The sequence below is a fragment of the Schistocerca gregaria genome, chromosome 3 (genome assembly GCF_023897955.1).
Source record: "Schistocerca gregaria isolate iqSchGreg1 chromosome 3, iqSchGreg1.2, whole genome shotgun sequence".
NCBI lineage: Eukaryota > Metazoa > Arthropoda > Insecta > Orthoptera > Acrididae > Schistocerca > Schistocerca gregaria.
This window is the reverse complement of record NC_064922.1, coordinates 949,450,215-949,470,697: the sequence shown is the minus strand read 5'-3', so window position 1 is coordinate 949,470,697 and position 20,483 is coordinate 949,450,215. Positions and strand designations below refer to the sequence as shown.

Sequence of the window (20,483 nt, the reverse complement as noted above, 5' to 3'; positions counted from 1 at the left end):
CTGGAATCGCTCCCACGTTAAAGTCGTAATCGATACGGAGGAGGTTGTGGTATATCTCAAGAGTCGTCATTTTAAGCTGGTTCTTGAAACTTTGCAAGTAGGCCATCTCGGGATAATGTCTGCTTCAAGTGTATGCCAGTTCAGTTTCTACTGTGATATTTTATTTTCGTATGTGTCCCACATACTTGTCTAATTTTTTAGGATGCGTCGCACGAGTGATATGTAAGCAATCTTCTTAGTAGGAAGACAATGTGTGTTCCGGCACACTGTTTATGTTTACATCACATGAGCGGGGCAGTGTCCCCCTCATGACATCACGACATCACCTATGACATCATAATCATCATTACGTCACAGAGAATGCCTTTTTTCCAATGATGTCACATTGGTTCGAAATTTAAAATACAAGATGGCGAATTTTTTTTTTAATCCAAGATGGTGTAACTAACTCCGTTGTGCTACGAGGGCTATGCCAAAAGTTTTTAGCAGAATGAGTGAAAAAACAAATTATTTGCAAAAAGCGTTTACAACTTTTCAAAATACTCTCCATTAGCATGTATAGATTTTTCCATTCTCTGAAACCACTTAGAAAATTTGTCAGTCCAAGCTTCTTCTGGGATGTCACTTAGTGTGCTATCGCACACTGCAATAGCCTCTTCATGTGATGAAAACCGCTGCCCTCGAATTTTTTCCGTAGTCTTAGGGAACAGAAAGAAGTCACAGTGGTCCAGGTCAGGTGAATAGGGGGGATGGGGCAACACTCGCAATTTTTCCTTCCTCAGGAAGTCCATCGTTCTGGCAGCCCTGTGTGCAGATGCATTGTCCTGATGCAGCAGAAGGTGCCCACTCTTGGACTTTGGATGCTGTGACTTCCATGCAGCGATGACTTTTGGAAGTACCATTCAGCATTGACTGTGCGACGTGTGTCCAAGGTCACAGAGGTGAGATGCCCGATCTTTGTGGAAAAAGTTACCACCATCTTTTTTCCAGTGCTCCGACTTCGAAATTTTGTGGGTGGTTCCTCCCCTGGAAAGCACCACACAGAAGACTGTCTCTTCGTTTCAGGTTCGTAATGGTAGACCCACGTTTCATCACCTGTGACGATATTGTTGGTGTCTCGGGACTTCCCTCCTCTGAATTTTTCGAGCACGAAACGACACCAGTCCACTCTCGCCTCCTTTTGGCTTTCCGTCAGGGAATGTGGCACCCGACCGGCACATCTCTTAGTAACGCCTAAGTGACTATGAACTGTGCTGCTGTTTATCCAATATTTAGGGTCCCTTCAATGTCACAAGATGTAAGATGTGGATCTTCTTTGATCATTTTCCTCACAGCATCAGTGCTTTCAGGAGTCACAGCTGTTGCTAGCCGACCGGGATGAGGTTCATCTTCAATTGACTGCCGACGTCTCGAAAACTCGCGAACCCAATTTCCAACTGTGGCCCTAGAAGGGGAAGCTTCGCCAAAAACACGCAGCAGAGAAGAATGTCATTCTTCGGCACTTAAACCCTTTTTATAACCGTAAAAAGCCATGACGCGGAAGACGCGGAGCGACAGCTCCATCCTGCACCGTCTCTGACTCAGCACTGCCTGTGCTTTCTTACCGTGCTGTGGGGGGATCACCGCTAGCCAGGGGCTGCGAGCGCACGTCTCGAGGTCGACAAACCTCGCTCTTTCGAATGGAACTAACCCCATTGTCCTCCGCCTTATGGTTGGCAGGCTGCTAAAAACTTTCGGCATAGCCCTCGTATGTAACAGCTCTCTGTCTCTCTCCTTCCCTCTCCTCCAATCGTAGCCTAATATTTTACAGACCATTAAAATGAAACAATCAATAACCGTGCAGCCATATTGGTGCTCAAAAGTATGATACGAATTCTTTTTTTGTACCATTTTCAAAAGTATTTATAGAAGAAATTACGCAAAGGGTCATAGTGTAGCTATGCTCCAAAGTATATGAATGTTCAAAACTATTCATCGAAAAAGTTATGTAAAGCAACTCTTACATGTGTGAACACGTTTTATAGTAGCTAAGATGAAGAAGAGCACATAGTTCTTAAGGTATGCATTTTAGATCCCAAGTTTATTAGCCTTTTTTTCTTGTTTTAGTCCATACTACCACCTTCGAAAGTTGTCTGCCTTAAAGTCTTAGCAACAACTCTAGCCGTACATGTATGCCACCGTCATAGGTACCAGAACGATTTTCAGTTATAACTTTCAACTCGGTCATTTCTGGACTAGGACCCCTCACCTGAAAATAAATTTTCCCTTGTCCATGGTCCCTGTAAGTTTATAATATCATCCAGCATTTCCATTATAAGTGATCTTCAGAACAATCAGAGCTAGATTATTAACAGAGAATGCATTTAGCAATGTTTGTCTGGCCGTCATGTCACATTCACAACTGCCAAAACCGTTATTTTCCGAGCTGACTGTTGAGCGATTACGGCTACCTCTGATGGCAGTGCCACTAAAGCAGAATTACTAAACACTGTTTACAGAAATTACTTCACAATACAAGACGAAGTAAATATTCCAGAATTCGAAGCAAGATCAACTGCCGACACGAGTAACTTACAAGTAGATATCGTCGGTGTAACGAAACAGCTTAAAACACTTAAGTAAGGCAAGGATTTAGGTCCAGATTGTACACCAGTCAGGTTCATTTCAGAGTATAATCATAGAAATGCGCCATATTCAGTAATCACGCACAACTGCTCGCTCGTAGAAAAGATCCGTATCCAAAGCTGGACAAGTCACATCAATACCCAAGAAAGGAAATCGGAGTAAACCGCTGAATTACAGCCCTTATCACTAACATCGATTTGCAGAAGGATTTTGGAACATATACTGAACTCGAACGTTATAAATCACCTAGCAGAAAACGATTTATTGGCAAATACCCAACATGGATTCAAAAAATATCTTCCTCGTGAAACACAACTAGCTCTTTATTTTCACGCACTAATCAGTTCTATCGTCAGGGGACGTCAAATTGATTCCATATTTTTAGATATCCAGAAGGCTTTTGACATCGTTCCTCACTAGCGACTTCTAATTAAATTGCATGCCTGTGAAGTATCGCCTCAGCTGCGTGACTAGATTGGTTATTTCCCTTCATAAAGGTCACAGTAGTAACTGACGGAAAAGTTATGGAGTAAAACAGAAGTAATGTCTGACCTTCCCCAAGGAAATGGGACAGGCGCTTTGTTGTTTCTGATTTACATAAACGATTTAGGAGGCAATCCGAGCAGCTCTCTCTCTGACTGTTTTCAGATTATGCTGTCATTTACCGTCATGCAAAGTCTTCATATGATCAAAATGAATTGGAAAATGATTTAGACAGAATATCTGTATGGTACAAAAAGAGGAAGTTGACTCTAAATCACGAAAAGTGTGAAGTCATCCACATGAGCTCTAAAAAGAATCCTTTAAATTTCAGTTATACGATAAACCACACAAATCTAAAGGCTGCGAACTCCACTGAATACCTAGCGATTACAGTGACAAATAATTTAAACTGTGACGATCACGAAGATAATGTGGAGAAAGCAAACGAAAGACTGCGATTTATTGGCAGAACACTTAGAAAATGTAACAGGTCTACACTACGCTTGTCAACTCACTTCTGGAGTATTGCTGTACAGTGAGGGATCCGTATCAGACAGGACGGACGGAGGACATCGAAAAAGTTCAAAGGAGGGCAGCACATTTTGTATTATCGCGGAAATAAGGGAGAGAGAAATGATACGCGAATTGAAGTGGCTGTTATCAAAACTAAAGCGTTATTTGCTGCGGCAGGATGAAATTTCAATCACGAACTTGGTCCTCAGAGTGTGGAAACATTTTGTTGGCGCCCACGTACATAAGGAGAAATAATCATCATGATGAAATAATAGAATGCAGAGCTCCCACGGAAAGATTTAAGTGCTCGTCTTTCCCGCGCGCTGTTCGAAAGTGCAACGGTAGAGAAATAGCTTGAAGGTGGTTCGATGAGTTCTGTGACACGCCCTTTATTGTAAATCGCAGAGTAATGATGTAGACGTACATGTAGAGGTAAACAGTGTGACTGGGGAACTTGTTTGCTAGTGAACTGATGTTGTGAAACGTATGTACTCGGCAAAGGATAGAACCAGCCACCTGCAATTCACAGGCAACATTTGTATCAAGTGAGTTTTAAGGGTACAACATTAGGTTCGTTCTAACAGCTTAGGTCCTGTCAGAACATTTTCCCTAATTTCTACACATCACAGAAGCTCTCTTCCATATCTCCTGGAAAACAGATACCGAGTATAAGTTTCTTTGGTAGCACTAGTCATTCATAGAGCACTGGGGCTGTGCGTTGATTGGTGGGTATCAGCACGACATCAAAGATAAGGAAACAACCACAGTCTTGTGACAAATCTGATTTAATTGCAAGTTTGTTTGTGTGGCCATCCTCCGCAGAAAGCATATAAATACTTGTTTTGCAAATAAAACTGCCTTTTCCTGCTGCTAGTTACTTTATTTATCCCACACGCGTTTCGCCTTTTCCTGTCCTAAGGCATCATCAGTGAGATCCTGATGTTGCCTTACAACAGGAGAAGGCGAAAGGTGTATGGGATAAATAAAGTAACTAGCAGATTTAATTGTTTTATTTGCAATTCGGACGAACACCGGTTACTCTCCTCCACTCCGAATTTCTTAAAGAATCGAGCTCCTGTGTATCAAACCTCTGATGCCTTACAAATGAGTTAACGAACAACGAAAATGTAGGTCTTCTGCTTTCTACGCAGGAACGTTAGCCACTAAGCCGCTTTGGCACAGCGGTTCACACCCCTACACGAATTCCCCTGACACGGCCCCCTCCTTGATCCAAATTCCCCCCTTATACACGAACAGAACTGGTAAGGATCTTCATGTTCTGCAACAGCACGTCAGCATCGAACGTGAAATAGGGGCTCCATCCTGAAACCCATGTGCAGGTACTTATACAAATGAAATGACAAAATTTCAGATACTTTACTGGTCTCATACAGGTATGATGTTGTGTATACAGACTAAGCGGCGAGTGAAAATTTCTATTAAGGCCAGGAATGGAACCCAAGTTTCTCGGTTACTAAGGCAGATGCGTTAGCCACTAAGCCAACTTGGCAGCCGGTCCACACAAGTCCACGGATATCGGAGCAGTGTCCATTTCAAAGGAACCACCCTGGCGCTTGGGATATCACGGGAAATGTAAATCTGTTTGTTCGGGGAGAAGTTATAACCGTCGTCCTCTTGAATGCGAGTCCAGTGTGCTAACCACTGCGCCACCTCGGCCGGTATAGTTTGTTAGGAGTCGTTAGCTTCTCTCATTCTCAAATACTGGATGAAAATAGTGTTAGTATTTTTGGCACCATATGGGAACGGTGCGTGAACACAGAGTTGTAACTTTGATTCGAGACTCATTGTGTTAAACGGTTAACTTAATATTGTACCTCATAATGAGAAACTATGACACTCCGCCTTCAGGCCACGAGTGGCCTACCGGGACCATCCGACCGCCGTGTCATCCTCAGGGGAGGATGCGGATAGGAGGGGCGTGGGGTCAGCACACCGCTCAACCCAGTCGTTACGATGGTATTCTTTGACCGGAGCCGCTACTATTCGGTCGAGTAGCTCCTCAATTGGCATTACGAGGCTGAGTGCGCCCCGAAAAACGGCAGCAGCGCATGGCGGCCTGGATGGTCACCCATTCAAGTGCCGACCACGCCCGACAGCGCATAACTTCGGTGATCTCACGGGAACCGGTGTAGCCACTGCGGCAAGGTCGTTGCCTGAGAAATTATAACAGCATTTTAAATTTTTAAATTCTGTCTATAACTTTGTGGCTAATTCTGAAAATCGAAGTTTCGTCGGCCCTGGGAACCGTTAGATTGACAACCGGAAAGTGTGACTTGGTCTTTTCAGCCATATGATTATACAGAGTGTCCATCAATGTAAAATAACACATAATTAACTTTATAGTTCAGTTTTGTATAGAGACTGCTGTGCTGTAATATAAAAACCCTCTAAGACCGTAAATAAGGGAAAAAAAACGACGCACCTCGCAGGAATTAATCGAATGGGACGGAAATCCGAATCACTAAGTGAGATGTACATGTACAGACAAACAAATTGTTACCGTTTCAGAAGAAATTGTTCATTTATTCAAGAGAAAGAGCTTCTCAAATTGAGCAAGTCAATAACGCATTCTAGGCGCTTTAGTCCGGAACCGCGCTGCTGCCACGGTCGCAGGTTCGAATCCTGCCTCGGGCATGGATTTGTGTGCTGTCCTTTGGTTAGTTTGGTTTGAGTAGTTCCAAGTCTAGGGGACTGAGGGCCTCAGACGTTAAGTCTCATAGTGCTTAGAGCCATTTCAACCAATAACGCCTTGGTCCACCTCTGGCCCTCATAAATCAAATATTCGTCTTGGCATTGACTGACAATCTGTTGGATGTCCTCGTAGGGATACTTTGTCAAATTCTGTTTAATTGGCTTGTTGGAAGGCCCTGCCTATAATGCTACAAATGTTCTCAGTTGGTGAGAAATCCGGCGGCTCTAAATGGTTCAAATGGCTCTGAGCACAATGCGACTTAACTTCTGAGGTCATCAGTCGCCTAGAACTTAGAACTAATTAAACCTAACTAACCTAAGGACATCACACACATTCATGCCCGAGGCAGGATTCGAACCTGCGACCGTAGCACTTGCTCGGTTCCAGTCTGTAGCGCCTAGAACCGCACGGCCACTCCGGCCGGCCCGGCGACTCTGCAGGCCAAGGTTGGGTTTGATAAGCACGAAGATGAGCAGTAAAAGTTTTGCTCAAATGTAATGCCAGGATGGGTTGCCACGAAGGGCAGCAGAACGGGAATTATCGTCATCATACCACTTTGCTGTAAGAGCGCCGCGGATGACAACCAAAGGGATCTTGCCATGAAAAGGAATGGCACCCCAGACCTTTACTCCTGGTTGTCCGGCCGTATGTCGGGCGACGGTCAGGTTGGTATCCCGGTGTTCCCCGGGGCGTCTGCATGCACGGTTCGGCCTGGCGTCTCATTGACTGGAGTAGAATTGTCTTCAGTGAAGCAGTTCTGCTTCGAACTGAGCCCAGATGACCAGCGAAGAAATCCCACCTTTGGATTTTGTTGATCTAACGCTGTAATTGTACAGAATTTGGCACAGTATCCCTAGGAGGACGTCCAACAACTTTGTCAATCGATGCCAAGCCGAATAATTGTCTGTATAATGGCCAGAGGTAGACCAACGCGTTATTGACTTGCTCAATTTGAGAAGCTCTTTCTCTTTAATAAATCACCCATTTTTTTCTGAAACTGTAACAGTTTGTTTGTCTGTACATGTACATAACATTTAGTGATATCCGATTTTCGTTCAATTCGAATAATTCCTTCGTAGTGCATCCCCCCCTCTCTCTCTTTTATTATTATAGTTATCCTAAGATGCATGCATACCAAACTCCACAGAAGCATGAACCAAACGTATGAAGTTTGAAACTTTTTTAAGAAAGTGGCACGATGGCAAATGAAATATTAAGAAGAATGGTTTTCCTGTACGAGACAGTTTTGAATGATAGAAGAAACGGCACAACAGTCGCTTTAGTTGTCACAAACAGTAAAAAACGAGAGAACTGGCCATTGACGTACGTGCAGCACAAATGTGGCATCAATCTTTATAGGGGCATTTCTCTTTGTAGGGAAATGTTATCTGTGGCAATTATCTGTACATACCACGTCAATTCTGAAACAATACTGTCAAGCTGTTTTCCAGCGTTGTAGCGCAACGCGACACAAGTTTTGATTTCTATCATATCGAATTCCAAATCTCCCGTTACAACGTCGAGTTTCTTTCTAAGACCATGTAATTTACATGGTTTACATTATGCAAAATTCACTGAAGAGCCAAATATCGTGTAGGGCCGCCGCGAGCACGCAGAAGTGCCACAACACGAAGTGACATGGACTCGACTAATGTCTGAAGCAGTGCTGGAGGGAACTGACGCCATGAGTGCAGCAGGGCTCTCCATAGATCCGTAAGAGTACGTAACAAGGCGTCCCAGATATGCTCAATAATGGTCATTTCTGGGGAGTTTGGGGGCCAGCAGAAGTGTTCAGACTCAGAAGAGTGTTCCTGGAGCCACTCTATAGCAATTATGGGCGTGTCCTGCTGGAATTGCCCAAGTCCGTCGGAACGCACAATGGACATGAATTAATACAGGTGATCAGACAGGATTCTTACGTACGTTTCACGGGTCAGAGTCGTGTCTAGACGTATCAGGGGTCCCACATCACTCCAACTGCACACGCCCCACACCATTACAGAGCCTCCGCCAGCTTGAACAGTCCCCTACTGATATGCAGGGTCCATTGATTCATGAGGCTCTCTCCATGCTCGCGCATGTCCATCCGCTCAATACAATTTGAAACGAGACTTGTCCAACCAGGGAACATGTTACCAGTCAACAGTCCAATGTCGTTGTTGACGGGCCCAGACGAGGCGTAAGGCTTTGTACCGTGTGGTCATCAAGGGTACACGAGTGGGCCTTTGTCTCCGAAAGTCTATATCGATGATGTTTCGTTGAATGGTTTGCACGCCGGCACTTGTTGATGGCCCAGCATTGAAATCTGCAGGAATTTGCGGAAGGGTTGCACTTCCGTCACGCCGAACGATTCTCTTCATTCGTCGTTGCTCCCGTTCTTGCAGGATCCTTTTCCGGCCGCACCGATGTCGGAGGTTTGATGTTTTACCGGGTTCCTGATAATCACGGTACACCTATGAAATGGCCGTACGCCAACTTCATCGACACCTCGGAGATGCTGTGTTCCATCACTCGTTCGCCGACTATAATATCACGTTGAAACTGGGTTATATCTTGGTAACCTGCCACTGAAGGAGCAGTAATCGATCTAACAACGGCGCCCGACACTTGTCTTACATAGGCGTTGCCGACCGCAGCTCCGTATCTGCCTGCTTACAGATATCTGTATCTGAATATGCATGCTTATACCAGTTTCTTTGGCGCTTCATTGCAGTTTGAATAATTTTCGTGAAACATTAGTGGAATCTGGAGCTCTGCTAACTCCAAGCTCGGTTCAAATCAGTGAGTGCGTTAGACATGTACCGACATGCTGGTCACGATAATATCCAGGTTTATGAAAAAATTTAACAAAGTTTTAATATTGTAATAACTTAGGTCTTGTCTATGGAACTGCGCTCTCCACCGATTCTCCCGCGTCTCCACGCACCCCGCCTCCCAATCCCAAACCCCCCCCCCCCCCCCCCCCCCGCCCACACGTGTGGCCTATCACTGGAGAAAATGCGTAACTGTGGCGCCAGTCTTTCGCCGGCAGTAGAGGAAGGATTTATTACGCTTCGCAAACATTCTCCGCGCTCAGCTGAACACAAAAGCACGTTGCCGGACTGAAATATCTTTACCGGCGGCCAATACGGGAACGAGAGCTGCCAGGGAACAAGGAGTGGGGGGAACACGTGCTCTGCCGCCGTAGAGGCGTGGGTGTTAACGAAGTGTGTGGCGCAGCTGTCGATCGAGTGCGCTCCAGAACGCCTTACTTACAGTACTTTGCTATATATGTAGAAAGGAAACAACATCAAAGACGCCGTCGTCAGTGGTTTGCCTCACTATGCTAGTGCAATGAGCTTATGAGGTAAACAGTAAAAACTCCTTTGTTTTATAGGAACAACAGTAGACACAGGCGCCTAGTAGATGCCGTGTTTCCTATCTTCCGGAAGGCGTTGGATATAGTTCCGCACTGCCGCCTAGTGAACAAAATACGAGCGTGCGTAATATCAGATCAACTGTGTGACTAGATTGAAGATTTCTAGCAAACAGAACACAACATGTCATTCTGAACGGAGGGAAGTCCTCGGACTTTGAAATAACTTCGGGCGTCTTCTAGGACCATTACTTTTCACAGTATATCTAAATGATCTCGTAGATAATATCGGAAATTTCACTAGGCTTTTCGCGGTTGATGCTGTTGTATACAGAGAAGTCCCAACGCTAGAAAATTGTAGCGAAACGCAGGAAGATCGACGCTTTGTGCGAGGAGAGGCAAACGATCCTCAACAAATGAAGAGATAAAAGTATAATCGTCCTCATTGGTGAGCTTTTAAAGAAAAATCTTTTACACGTTGTTGACTCGAATTGTTTCGTGTCACTGCATCTCCTAAATTTCCGGCCTGTTTCCTTTGTACACTCCCTCAATGGTGCCGGCGGATCGCTAACCGAAAGGCCCCGCGTTCGCTTCCCAGCTGGGTCGGAGATTTTCTGCACTCGGTGATTATGTGTTGTGCTGTCCTTACATTCGTATCGTTATAACTGACATTCCACTGTTCAGACGGTTGTATGGGCACATCCCGAAAGCTGCGAATACATAGAGAGACCCATTATCGTTTGATTACATAATTACAGAGCAGTCGCTGGAAGCAGTTACTTCCCTAAAACATCTAGGAGCGATCTGAAACGCAAAGATCACCTAAGATTAATTGCAAGTAAGGCAGACGCCGAACAGAGATTCGTTAGAACAATCCTCATGAAATCAACAAAAGAAGGAAGTTACAAAAGACTAGTTCGAGCAACACTTCCCTATTTCTCATCAGTATAGGATCCGTCCCAGATAGGGCTCATAGAGGAAATAGAGAAGATCCAAAGAAGAGCAGCGCGTTTCGTTACAGGTTCGTTTAGCAAGCACAAAAGCGTCACAGAGTGATCAACCAACTCCGATGAGAGACGCGAAGAGAGGCGTTCCACATCGCGGTTCGGTTTATTATTACAGTATGTTCCTAGAAGGGGTCCCTCACAAGTATTCTCACGAAAAGGCCACGAAGAAAATCTAGAGAGATTCGAATGCACACGCAGGCTACCCGGCGATGTTTCTTCTCGCGGACTATACGCAATGGGAAGACGATAGATAGGGTGAAGCTGACGATGCTATAAAAAGTTCTCTCCGCCACACACCGCAAGGTAGCTTGCGGAGCATAGTGTAGGTGTAGCTTATCTTAGTGGCACAAGAGAGAACAGCATGACGTTGCTAAGACGAGTAAACCTAAGCCTTTGAACGTCGTGTAAGGAAACACAAGAAAACGGTTCTATAACTACCTCCATATCACGGCGACCTAAATCCAGTCGGAACGATTTGGACCATAATGTAATAAAAATATCTAAAAATGTTTCTTTGAACATTTTGAAGCACTCTACACAAAGCCTCTTAATAAAACAAGCAACTGTAGAAGATCGGCAAAAGCTTGAGCACGCGTTAAAAATATTTAAAGTGGACGTTGACGGTGCAGTGCTGTAATGTAGCAGGCTGAACACAGTGACAAAGAAAGAAAGAGTTCAGGACTGCAACTTGGCCCTATCAAACTCACCGAAGGTGAATCCTACCGATACGGAAATGGATGACTGACGAAATCGCAATTTAAAGACTTAAGATTTATTTCAGCGTTTCAAACAGCGTCCGTTAACAAGCAGTGTCCGTAATCAGTTCGTTTGTTCTTGCGATTTGCTAGCATCCGACGTCTGTATTACTAAACGGCTAACATCATCGAATCACTGAAACCTAATTCCACGTTGCCTATATAACAGCTTCCAGGAGCAACAAAAATTTAATTTTCGTTATTTCATTGACCGAATCTGTGAACTTCAAATTCTGACACAGGCTATTCATTAACAGGTATAATCTTACGTTGTAAGTTTAATACAGTAAATCACGTATTATAGTTAGAAACCATGTACATGTCTTCAAAGAATGGCTCTGAGCACTATGGGACTTAACATCTGAGGTCATCAGTCCCCTAGAACGTAAACTACTTAAACCTAACCAACCTAAGGACATCACACGCATCCATGCCCAAGGCAGGATTCGAACCTGCGACCGTAACAGTCACTCGGTTACCACTGAATGTACCTGTAAAATTATACTGTTGTGCAAAACATAGATTAGAAGGTACTACGTCGTAAGCAATGAGATGCATGAAAAACTAGTTTAACCGAACTGTACTAACAGAGTGAATCTACGAAATAAATGCGATTAAGTCAGCGTACATACAACTACTAGCGAATAAAGCTGCAGAGACTGACAGTATTTCTCTCGAACTGGGTAACGCAGTCCTCAAAGAAGTAAGGAATTACAAATTCTGGGGTGTCATTGTTGATAAGCATGTGGCATGGGAAGAACATATCAGCAAAGAATGCTCAGAAGTAAGCACCTACGTATTCTTAATGAGAAAGATTTCTAGGACAGTGAACAGACACGTTATTAACAATGTATTATGGTGTAGTCTACCCGCCCTCCTCCCTCTCCTTATCATACTGCATTTTAGTCTGGGAAGTATTGCACATATGCATATCTATAGGTTAGTGTTGCTTCAAAAGAAGATTGTTAGATGCATTCCAAATCTGGCCCAAATAAATCCAGGGAACATAATATTTTGACAGTCCGTTCACCACATATATTTGAAACAATTGTGCACGTGAAAGAAACAACACTGTCCAATAGAATTGAGATATACACAATTACAACACGAGAAATTGGGGTGGTTGTAATCTACACAGGAAGCGGCTCAAGGTATCCTAAAAAGAGCCTATGACAGCTGGGAGCATTTTATACTATAGAATACCACCCAGAATAAAAAGCGTTGGAAAGAAATCTGTTTTCAGAAACAAATTAAAAGGTTATTTAGTCTCCTTATCCCTGTATAGTTTAACTGAATACCTAGAAGCCAAACAGTAGAGAGGATCTTGGCCAAACAGGGAGGCCATCATAAAATGTGTATACATAAAGCAGTAAGCGCAAATGTGTAATATCTTATTACATAAGAATGATCTTGCTGCTGCTTAAACTTTGTTGTTTTTTTCAGAGGCCTTGAAAGACATGCCGTATTAAATGAGACTGCCAGACTGTAAGATGGCAGAGATTATGTGGTGCACAGTGTACACTGCTGAAGTGTGATGGTGAAAGCATAATCTTGTGATAGTGAGTATGTGATTATAGGGTGGTCGGAAAATGTCTGAAACGCTCGTAGGGGTGTTGCAGAGCAGGTTGCACCGTGATATAAATGTTAAGAAAGAAATTCGACACGTTGTGCCGTTTCCGAGTTATTAAGCACTGGATGTAGCCAATCGGGGCGCCGCGCGCTCGCATTCAAGCGGCCTGCCAGGGGCGGTGTTGCCCAACGCGTGCTGTTTCTCCTTAGCTGGAACTTGAATGTACGCGCGCGACGCCCAGATTGGCTAACTTCAATGCTAAATAACTCGGAACGGCGCAACGTATGGCATTTTTCTCTTAACATTTATGTCTCAGTACAATCTGCCCTGCAACATCACGACAAGCGTTTCAGACTTTTTCTGACCACCCTGTATATACATATACGAGGGTTGGAACTTAAACAGTGGCAACTATTTATTCATAACCGATACAAAAGAGTTACATGATAGCTTGTTACTGTCCTTCAAAGTAGTCACCAGCATTGTGTAGCACACGTTGCCAGCGAAGTGGAAGGCGTAGCATACCATTAGTATACCTGTTCTGTTGATGGTGCGAATGGAGCGGTCTACTGCCTGTCAAATCTCTGGAACAGTTCTGAAGCGAATACCACGAAGTGGTTCCTTCATCTTCGAACAAATCTTTAAAGAATCGGCAATGGTAAGATTACTGGTGTCCTCTTATAGTCTAGCCCTACGACACGCATTTAGTACTGTATAACAGTCACTGGTCACCGTAACAACCATCTGTGATATGGAAGTCTTGTTTGGTGCGCCACTGTTGCGTGATGCTCCTACATCGCTCGTTGAGTTGCTCTTTTATCGGGACTTATGAAACGCACCTTACGGGGGGTGGACAAAAATTTGGGAACCACCACAAACACGCCACGTTATCATGCCTAATGTGGTTCAGGAATCTCGCTGCCGTCCAAAACATATTCCCAGTTGTCTCTGAATGGGCAAACACTCTGTGGCTTCCAAGAGAATATATACCGTCGCTCCTGCCAAATACTGGAACTTCAGGTCACGATGGTGGATATGGATCACGATCAGGCACCCTTCAGTCCAAAGCAGACCACAGAGGCTCAACAGTATTCAGATCTGGTATCTTTGGAGATCAGGTGAGATGCGAGAATTCATCATCGCGCTCACAAAACGAGTACTGGACTATGCGAGCTGTGTGAACACAGTGCCTGTCTCCAAACAAAGCATCGCAATTGGGAAAGAAATCCTGTACCATGGGATGAGCCTGACCGGTCAACATGGTAATATAATCCTTGGCAATAATGCGACTTGCAGAGTAACAATGGGACTCACGGAATACTACACTCCTGGAACTGGAAGAAAGAACACATTGACACCGGTGTGTCAGACCCACCATACTTGCTCCGGACACTGCGAGAGGGCTGTACAAGCAATGATCACAGGCACGGCACAGCGGACACACCAGGAACCGCGGTGTTGACCGTCGAATGGCGCTAGCTGCGCAGCATTTGTGCACCGCCGCCGTCAGTGTCAGCCAGTTTGCCCTGGCATACGGAGCTCCATCGCAGTCTTTAACACTGGTAGCATGCCGCGACAGCGTGGACGTGAACCGTATGTGCAGTTGACGGACTTTGAGCGAGGGCGTATAGTGGGCATGCGGGAGGCCGGGTGGACGTACCGCCGAATTGTTCAACACGTGGGGCTTGAGGTCTCCACAGTACATCGATGTTGTCGCCAGTGGTCGGCGGAAGGTGCACGTGCCCGTCGACCTGGGACCGGACCGCAGCGACGCACGGATGCACGCCAAGACCGTAGGATCCTACGCAGTGCCGTAGGGGACCGCACCGCCACTTCCCAGCAAAATAGGGACACTGTTGCTCCTGGAGTATCGGCGAGGACCATTCGCAACCGTCTCCATGAAGCTGGGCTACGGTCCCGCACACCGTTAGGCCGTCTTCCGCTCACGCCCCAACATCGTGCAGCCCGCCTCCAGTGGTGTCGCGACAGGCGTGAATGGAGGGACGAATGGAGACGTGTCGTCTTCAGCGATGAGAGTCGCTTCTGCCTTGGTGCCAATTACGGTCGTATGCGTGTTTGGCGCCGTGCAGGTGAGCGCCAGGTGGAAATGGCATGGCAAGCCGTTCCACAGGACTACATCCAGCATCTCTACGATCGTCTCCATGGGAGAATAGCAGCCTGCATTGCTGCGAAAGGTGGATATACACTGTACTAGTGCCGACATTGTGCATGCTCTGTTGCCTGTGTCTATGTGCCTGTGGTTCTGTCAGTGTGATCATGTTATGTATCTGACCCCAGGAATGTGTCAATAAAGTTTCCCCTTCCTGGGACAATGAATTCACGGTGTTCTTATTTCAATTTCCAGGAGTGTATAATATGGCTGCCTAAATCATCACCGAATCCCAACCATGTTTCACTTTTGGAACGTAAACTGTGCCAGGAGTTGTAAACAGTGTAAAACGACGCTCATCCGTCTAGACCAGATGTTATGGCTTCGACACCACGTTTCCCTGGCACGGACATTTTCATCACTGATTGGTTGTGGAATCCAGCTCGCCCTGCAATTTACTGCTTACGGAGCTCCAGTCGTGTTGTTTTGGTTCTAACAGCACTCGCGAGTGCGACATTCATCACTGCAGCGACTGTTGCAGCGATCATCCTTTTATTTTCCATCACGATTCTCGTCAATCATGATCACTCAACTCATACTTTCTTTCCCGTTGTATCTTAGCGGATGAGCTTTTATCCGCTTTCCTCGTATGCCGGCTCTTGAAACAACGAACACTTCGGCTCCCTTGTTTACGGTAGTACTAGCCGTACGAACACCAAAAGTCTGCCAACTTTGCAATCACTTAGCTCCGGCACTCACAACAACACAGAACACTGTTCTGATCATTAATGACACTTGCAACGTACTGAGGACATTCCGTAGGTGCCGTTCGATACACAATCCTTGTGTATCACTTGTGTTGTATTGTATGTCAACCGGGGGCCTAGAAGCGACGGAGAGGCTCCGTCCCCGCCGCAGCCGCAGTGGTCCACAACCCCAGGGTTACTGTGCGGTTTGGCCCCCGGTTGACCCCCTAGTGAACGTCTCACACCAGACGAGTGTAACCCCTATGTTTACGTGGTAGAGTAATGGTGGTGTACGCTTACGTGGAGAAATTGTTCGCGCAGCAATCGCCGACATAGTGTAACTGGGACGGAATGAGGGGAACCAGCCCGCATTCATCGAGGCAGATGGAAAACCGCCTAAAAACCATCCACAGACTGGCCGGCTCACCCGACCTCGACACAAGTCCACCGGGCGGATTCGTGCCGGGGACGAGGCGCTCCTTCCCACTCCGGAAAACCGTACGTTAGACCGCACGGCCAAGAGGGCGAGCTTGTGTATCACTTACTAGCAGATTCTGCTAGCTGTAAGATATCCTCTGGCCGAATTAGGCATAAGCAGTAAATATCTTCACATTGTTGTATATGCAAGCTATGATAACAGATGATTTCAGTCTGTCGCTTAGGGGAACGTTGGTATGTCTTGTTTAATAAATTGATTTCATAGTAGTGTATTCTCAAGTTGAGTGATATACTTCATGTGACCTCAAGCCATAATGACGTTGTTTCACTAAAGCTTGCAGGCGACTGAACTGTTCACTTTTTGGTTCCCGACGCCACAAGACTTACATTAGAGATCTTCGTTGCAAACACGAAGGCTCGCGCCATACATGTTTGCCTCGTAGTAATACAGTATCGTTATTACAGGCTCAGGGCAATGTAACACAAGTTTCGGCGATACGAAGTCAATGGGAAAATAGACACACATATAACCCAAGATAAGTTATTTTCTATGTTAGGTGAACTGTATTAGGTGACCGCGTGGAGAGTATCTGGATGCTGAAAGAAGAAATATTCCAGAATATGATGTTTACTGCACTTGTTCAAAAAAAGGCTCTGAGCACTTTGCGACTAAACTTCTTAGGTCATCAGTCGCCTATAACTTTGAACTACTTAAACCTAACCTAAGGACTTCACACACATCCATGCCCGAGGCAGGATTCGAACCTGCGACCGTAGCGGTCGCTTGGTTCCAGACTGTAGCGCCTAGAACCGCACGGCCACTACGGCCGGGTTACTGCACTTGTCTGGTCAGTGAGCACCTCACTGCTATCCGAAACTGCTACTAAATAATGTAAGGCGTCGTACGTCACATGGACTTTGCACATGCGTTTAATACAGACAGACAAAATCACAAGTGAACGTAGCGGCATAAGAGCTTCACCATAGTAGAACTTGAGTTTTTACGGTGAGCTCTCGCTCACAGCCCATAATATCGCTCTTAAAACGAGACAGTTGCTTTGTTAAAAACAGCTGAGAATTATAAACATGAGTGCTACGTATGGACTTCAGAAAGTACCATGTAAATTAGAGTTCGCTCCATTCTAAGACCATTTTGCAATAAATGTGGCGCATCGTCAGAAGAGAGTATGAGTTACGGATTCACGGCGAAATTCTGGTGCTTTGTGGACCAGATGCGATGACTCGTCCTGTGGTAGTGAAATGATGACAACAATTTGACCAGAACACAAAGGAATTAATGCTATATATCTTGTTCCGGTAAAAGTATATAGGAATAATCCAATTAAATTATTAAATAGTATTATAATAAGAATTGAGATAAAGACGAATGACACTTAGCTGCTAGTGGGAATGCTGAAAAGTTGTGGCGAACGGGGATTCCAACCTGGATCTGCTGCTCCCAAGACAGATGCTCTGTCAACAAAGGAATCCGCACCACCCTGGAACGCTTGCCCGTCAGACCCGAATCCTCGACTGATCCACACACACTGCTACGTACTGCCCTTACCCATTAGGCTCATTACTCGCGGCGTTTCGCCGATTCCCGTGAGTCATGTCCGAAAGAACAGACACCACATATATAATAAAGGTGAGGCCTGCCATTGATCCTTTCACTGCAGACGCACAACACGGACAGAAATCGCCGAAACGCTGTTAGTAAAGTGAGTAATTGGCAGGAGTACTACGTCAGTAGCGTGTGGATAAAAAAATGGTTCAAATGGCTCTGAGCACTATAGGACTTAACGTCTGAGGTAATAAGTCCCTTAGAACTTAGAACTACTTAAACCTAACTAAGCTAAGGACATCACACACAACCATGCCCGAGGCAGGATTCGAACCTGCGACGGTAGCAGCCCCGCGGTTCCGGACTGCAGCGCCAGAACCGCACGGCCACCGCGGCCGGCGTGAGGCGAAGAACTCGTCGCTCCATGTTCGTAGTACATTTGCATCCGGAAAGGAAGTTCCTTGAAGGTTTTTTGATAGAGAGCGGAAAAGATGAAAATCTGAGGGCTCAAGATTAGGTTAACAAGGGGCTGCCGAACTACTTCCTAACCTAACTGCTATATAGTCTTTTCTGTCAGAATGGGAGCGGCCGTTATTGCTGAGTAACATCGCTTCACGCAGTCTTCCTCGTCGTTGTTCTTGGACTGCGTCTGCAAGACGACTCAGTTATTGACAATAAATGTCGGCAGTGATGGTTACACCTCCAGGAAGCAGTTCATAGAACAGTATACAGTAGCTGATCCGCCAGATGCATAACATATCAGTTTTCGACAAAGTAGTGCATAGCATTATCTTTAATGTATGCCCGCTGGTCTTTGTACGAGGAAAAAAAGGCTACGATCTTATGCACCAACCTAACAGAATACGTAGTTGCAGTTAATTTTTGTTTCCAATTTGCTGATGATTTTCACTAATTTTGTTTCATATGAGCACAGGTAGGTAGCGTAATTTTTAAGTATTTTTCCCGTACTCACAAAGATTAGAAATTATACCGTCAGTATGGACAAAACTCTCAAAGGGTAGCACAAAACGTATTAGCAATATACGCTCATATGAAACTCATGATATGTAAGCCATGTAAGTATGCGTGAAAGAAAATTTGATCATTGTAAGAAACAAGCGACTCGCCCCGGCTTTGACCGGTCTACAGCCAGACTGTTTATTGCGTTGGTACTAAATCACATACAAAGCCTGCCTCATGAGTCTGTCTGCCTGTTAGTTAAAACCGTATCAAAATCCGTACAGTACTTCTTGAAATCAGTCTTCACATACAGAGAGAAAACCGCAGCGGGAGACTTTCATTCATGATAGTTTTGTCAGTTTGCACAAAATATTTGTAAATTATACACACATACCTTCCTCATGAATCAATCTGTCTGATAGTGAAAACTCTATCACACAAAGACAGAAAAACGAGCTGGTAGACTTTAATTTGCATAGATGATTTCATAAAACAAGAAGTCTTGCAGCCGTATGGAATACTCACTGGATACTCTGTTTAGAAAAAAAAGCAAAGGGAACCTGGGTTAAAATTATTTACTATATAGTTTAGTACAAAAAGGGAGGAAAATTATAGTTCCGTTGATGACGCAGTCTGACTGTGAGGAGCGAAATGGAATGTCCTTTTCGTACTAACCATAGCGGCATTTGCCTCGAACCACATAATGGATCCACAGGAAACGTAAATCCGAGTGGCCCGATGGGGATCTGAACCGTTGTCCTCCGTAATATTTGTTTTCATCGGTAGCCACTGGGCCATTTCAATCGCTTCCTCGTGTACATAGGTGGTTGTTCCCTTACAAACTGAGATACAGTTCACAAAGCTTCCGCCGAAAGTGTCCTTGCAGATGGTCTTGTCTTTTTGTATCTGTACCAGGTGGATGCAAGCTGACAGTTGCAAACAATACCCTACAGAGTGCAGCAGTCGGCGACCGTGGTTTCTGGAAGTACCAAGGCGCGAAGACGGGCTGACCGCTGCGACACGTACCATCTTCGCTGAGGCGCGTCCTCTGCTGCGTCTGGATGTGGACTGAAAGCGCGGTACATCCAGTCGTGCACACCTCACGCCTAAATTTATCTCTGGGCACGTATTTTGTGTGATGTATGGCTGGCACGAGAAAACACCATCCGCAGACAATTATGGAAGTGACACATGGCGCAAGCCACGTGGGCCGTGTTGCGCGATATCTGACGTTTTTCCTGCGGGCCTCCCAGCTTTACCACACCCCGGCAACACGCCAACACACACACACAAAGGCACACAGTTTCGTCACTCGCTTAGTCTCCGCTTTTACGACACTCCTTAGTCACTAGCAAATTGTCTTTCCACGTGACGACAACAAATGAATAACTTACACAGGCTAGGAAAACTGTTTTAGTGGAAGACGTAACCTTCTTATATAGCAAATGATTTTATTATATCGTTCAGCCTGGAATCATAACCGGTTTCGACTTCTTAGAAAGACATCATCTATTAAATAGAGAGAATGTAAAAGAAGATAGTTAAATAGTAGAAAACTATATTACGAACTGAAAGTAGCTCTTGTACAAAGCTAAAATCACGAGTAAGCTGTACAGAAACTTGTCAATTGAGCAAGCCCGGGGA

General features: G+C 45.2%; 1 protein-coding gene across 1 annotated transcript in view; it reads right to left on the bottom strand.

The window, feature by feature from the left end:
* Positions 1-19,956, bottom strand: part of LOC126355889 (troponin C, isoallergen Bla g 6.0101-like) — a 127,975-nt gene extending 108,019 nt beyond the window's left edge. Inside the window, exon 1 of the mRNA XM_050006394.1 lies at positions 19,866-19,956. Within this exon, the coding sequence (XP_049862351.1) occupies positions 19,866-19,868 (3 nt within the window). The 5' untranslated portion in view covers positions 19,869-19,956. The remainder of the gene's footprint in view (positions 1-19,865) is intronic.
* Between the last annotated feature and the right edge of the window lie 527 nt (positions 19,957-20,483).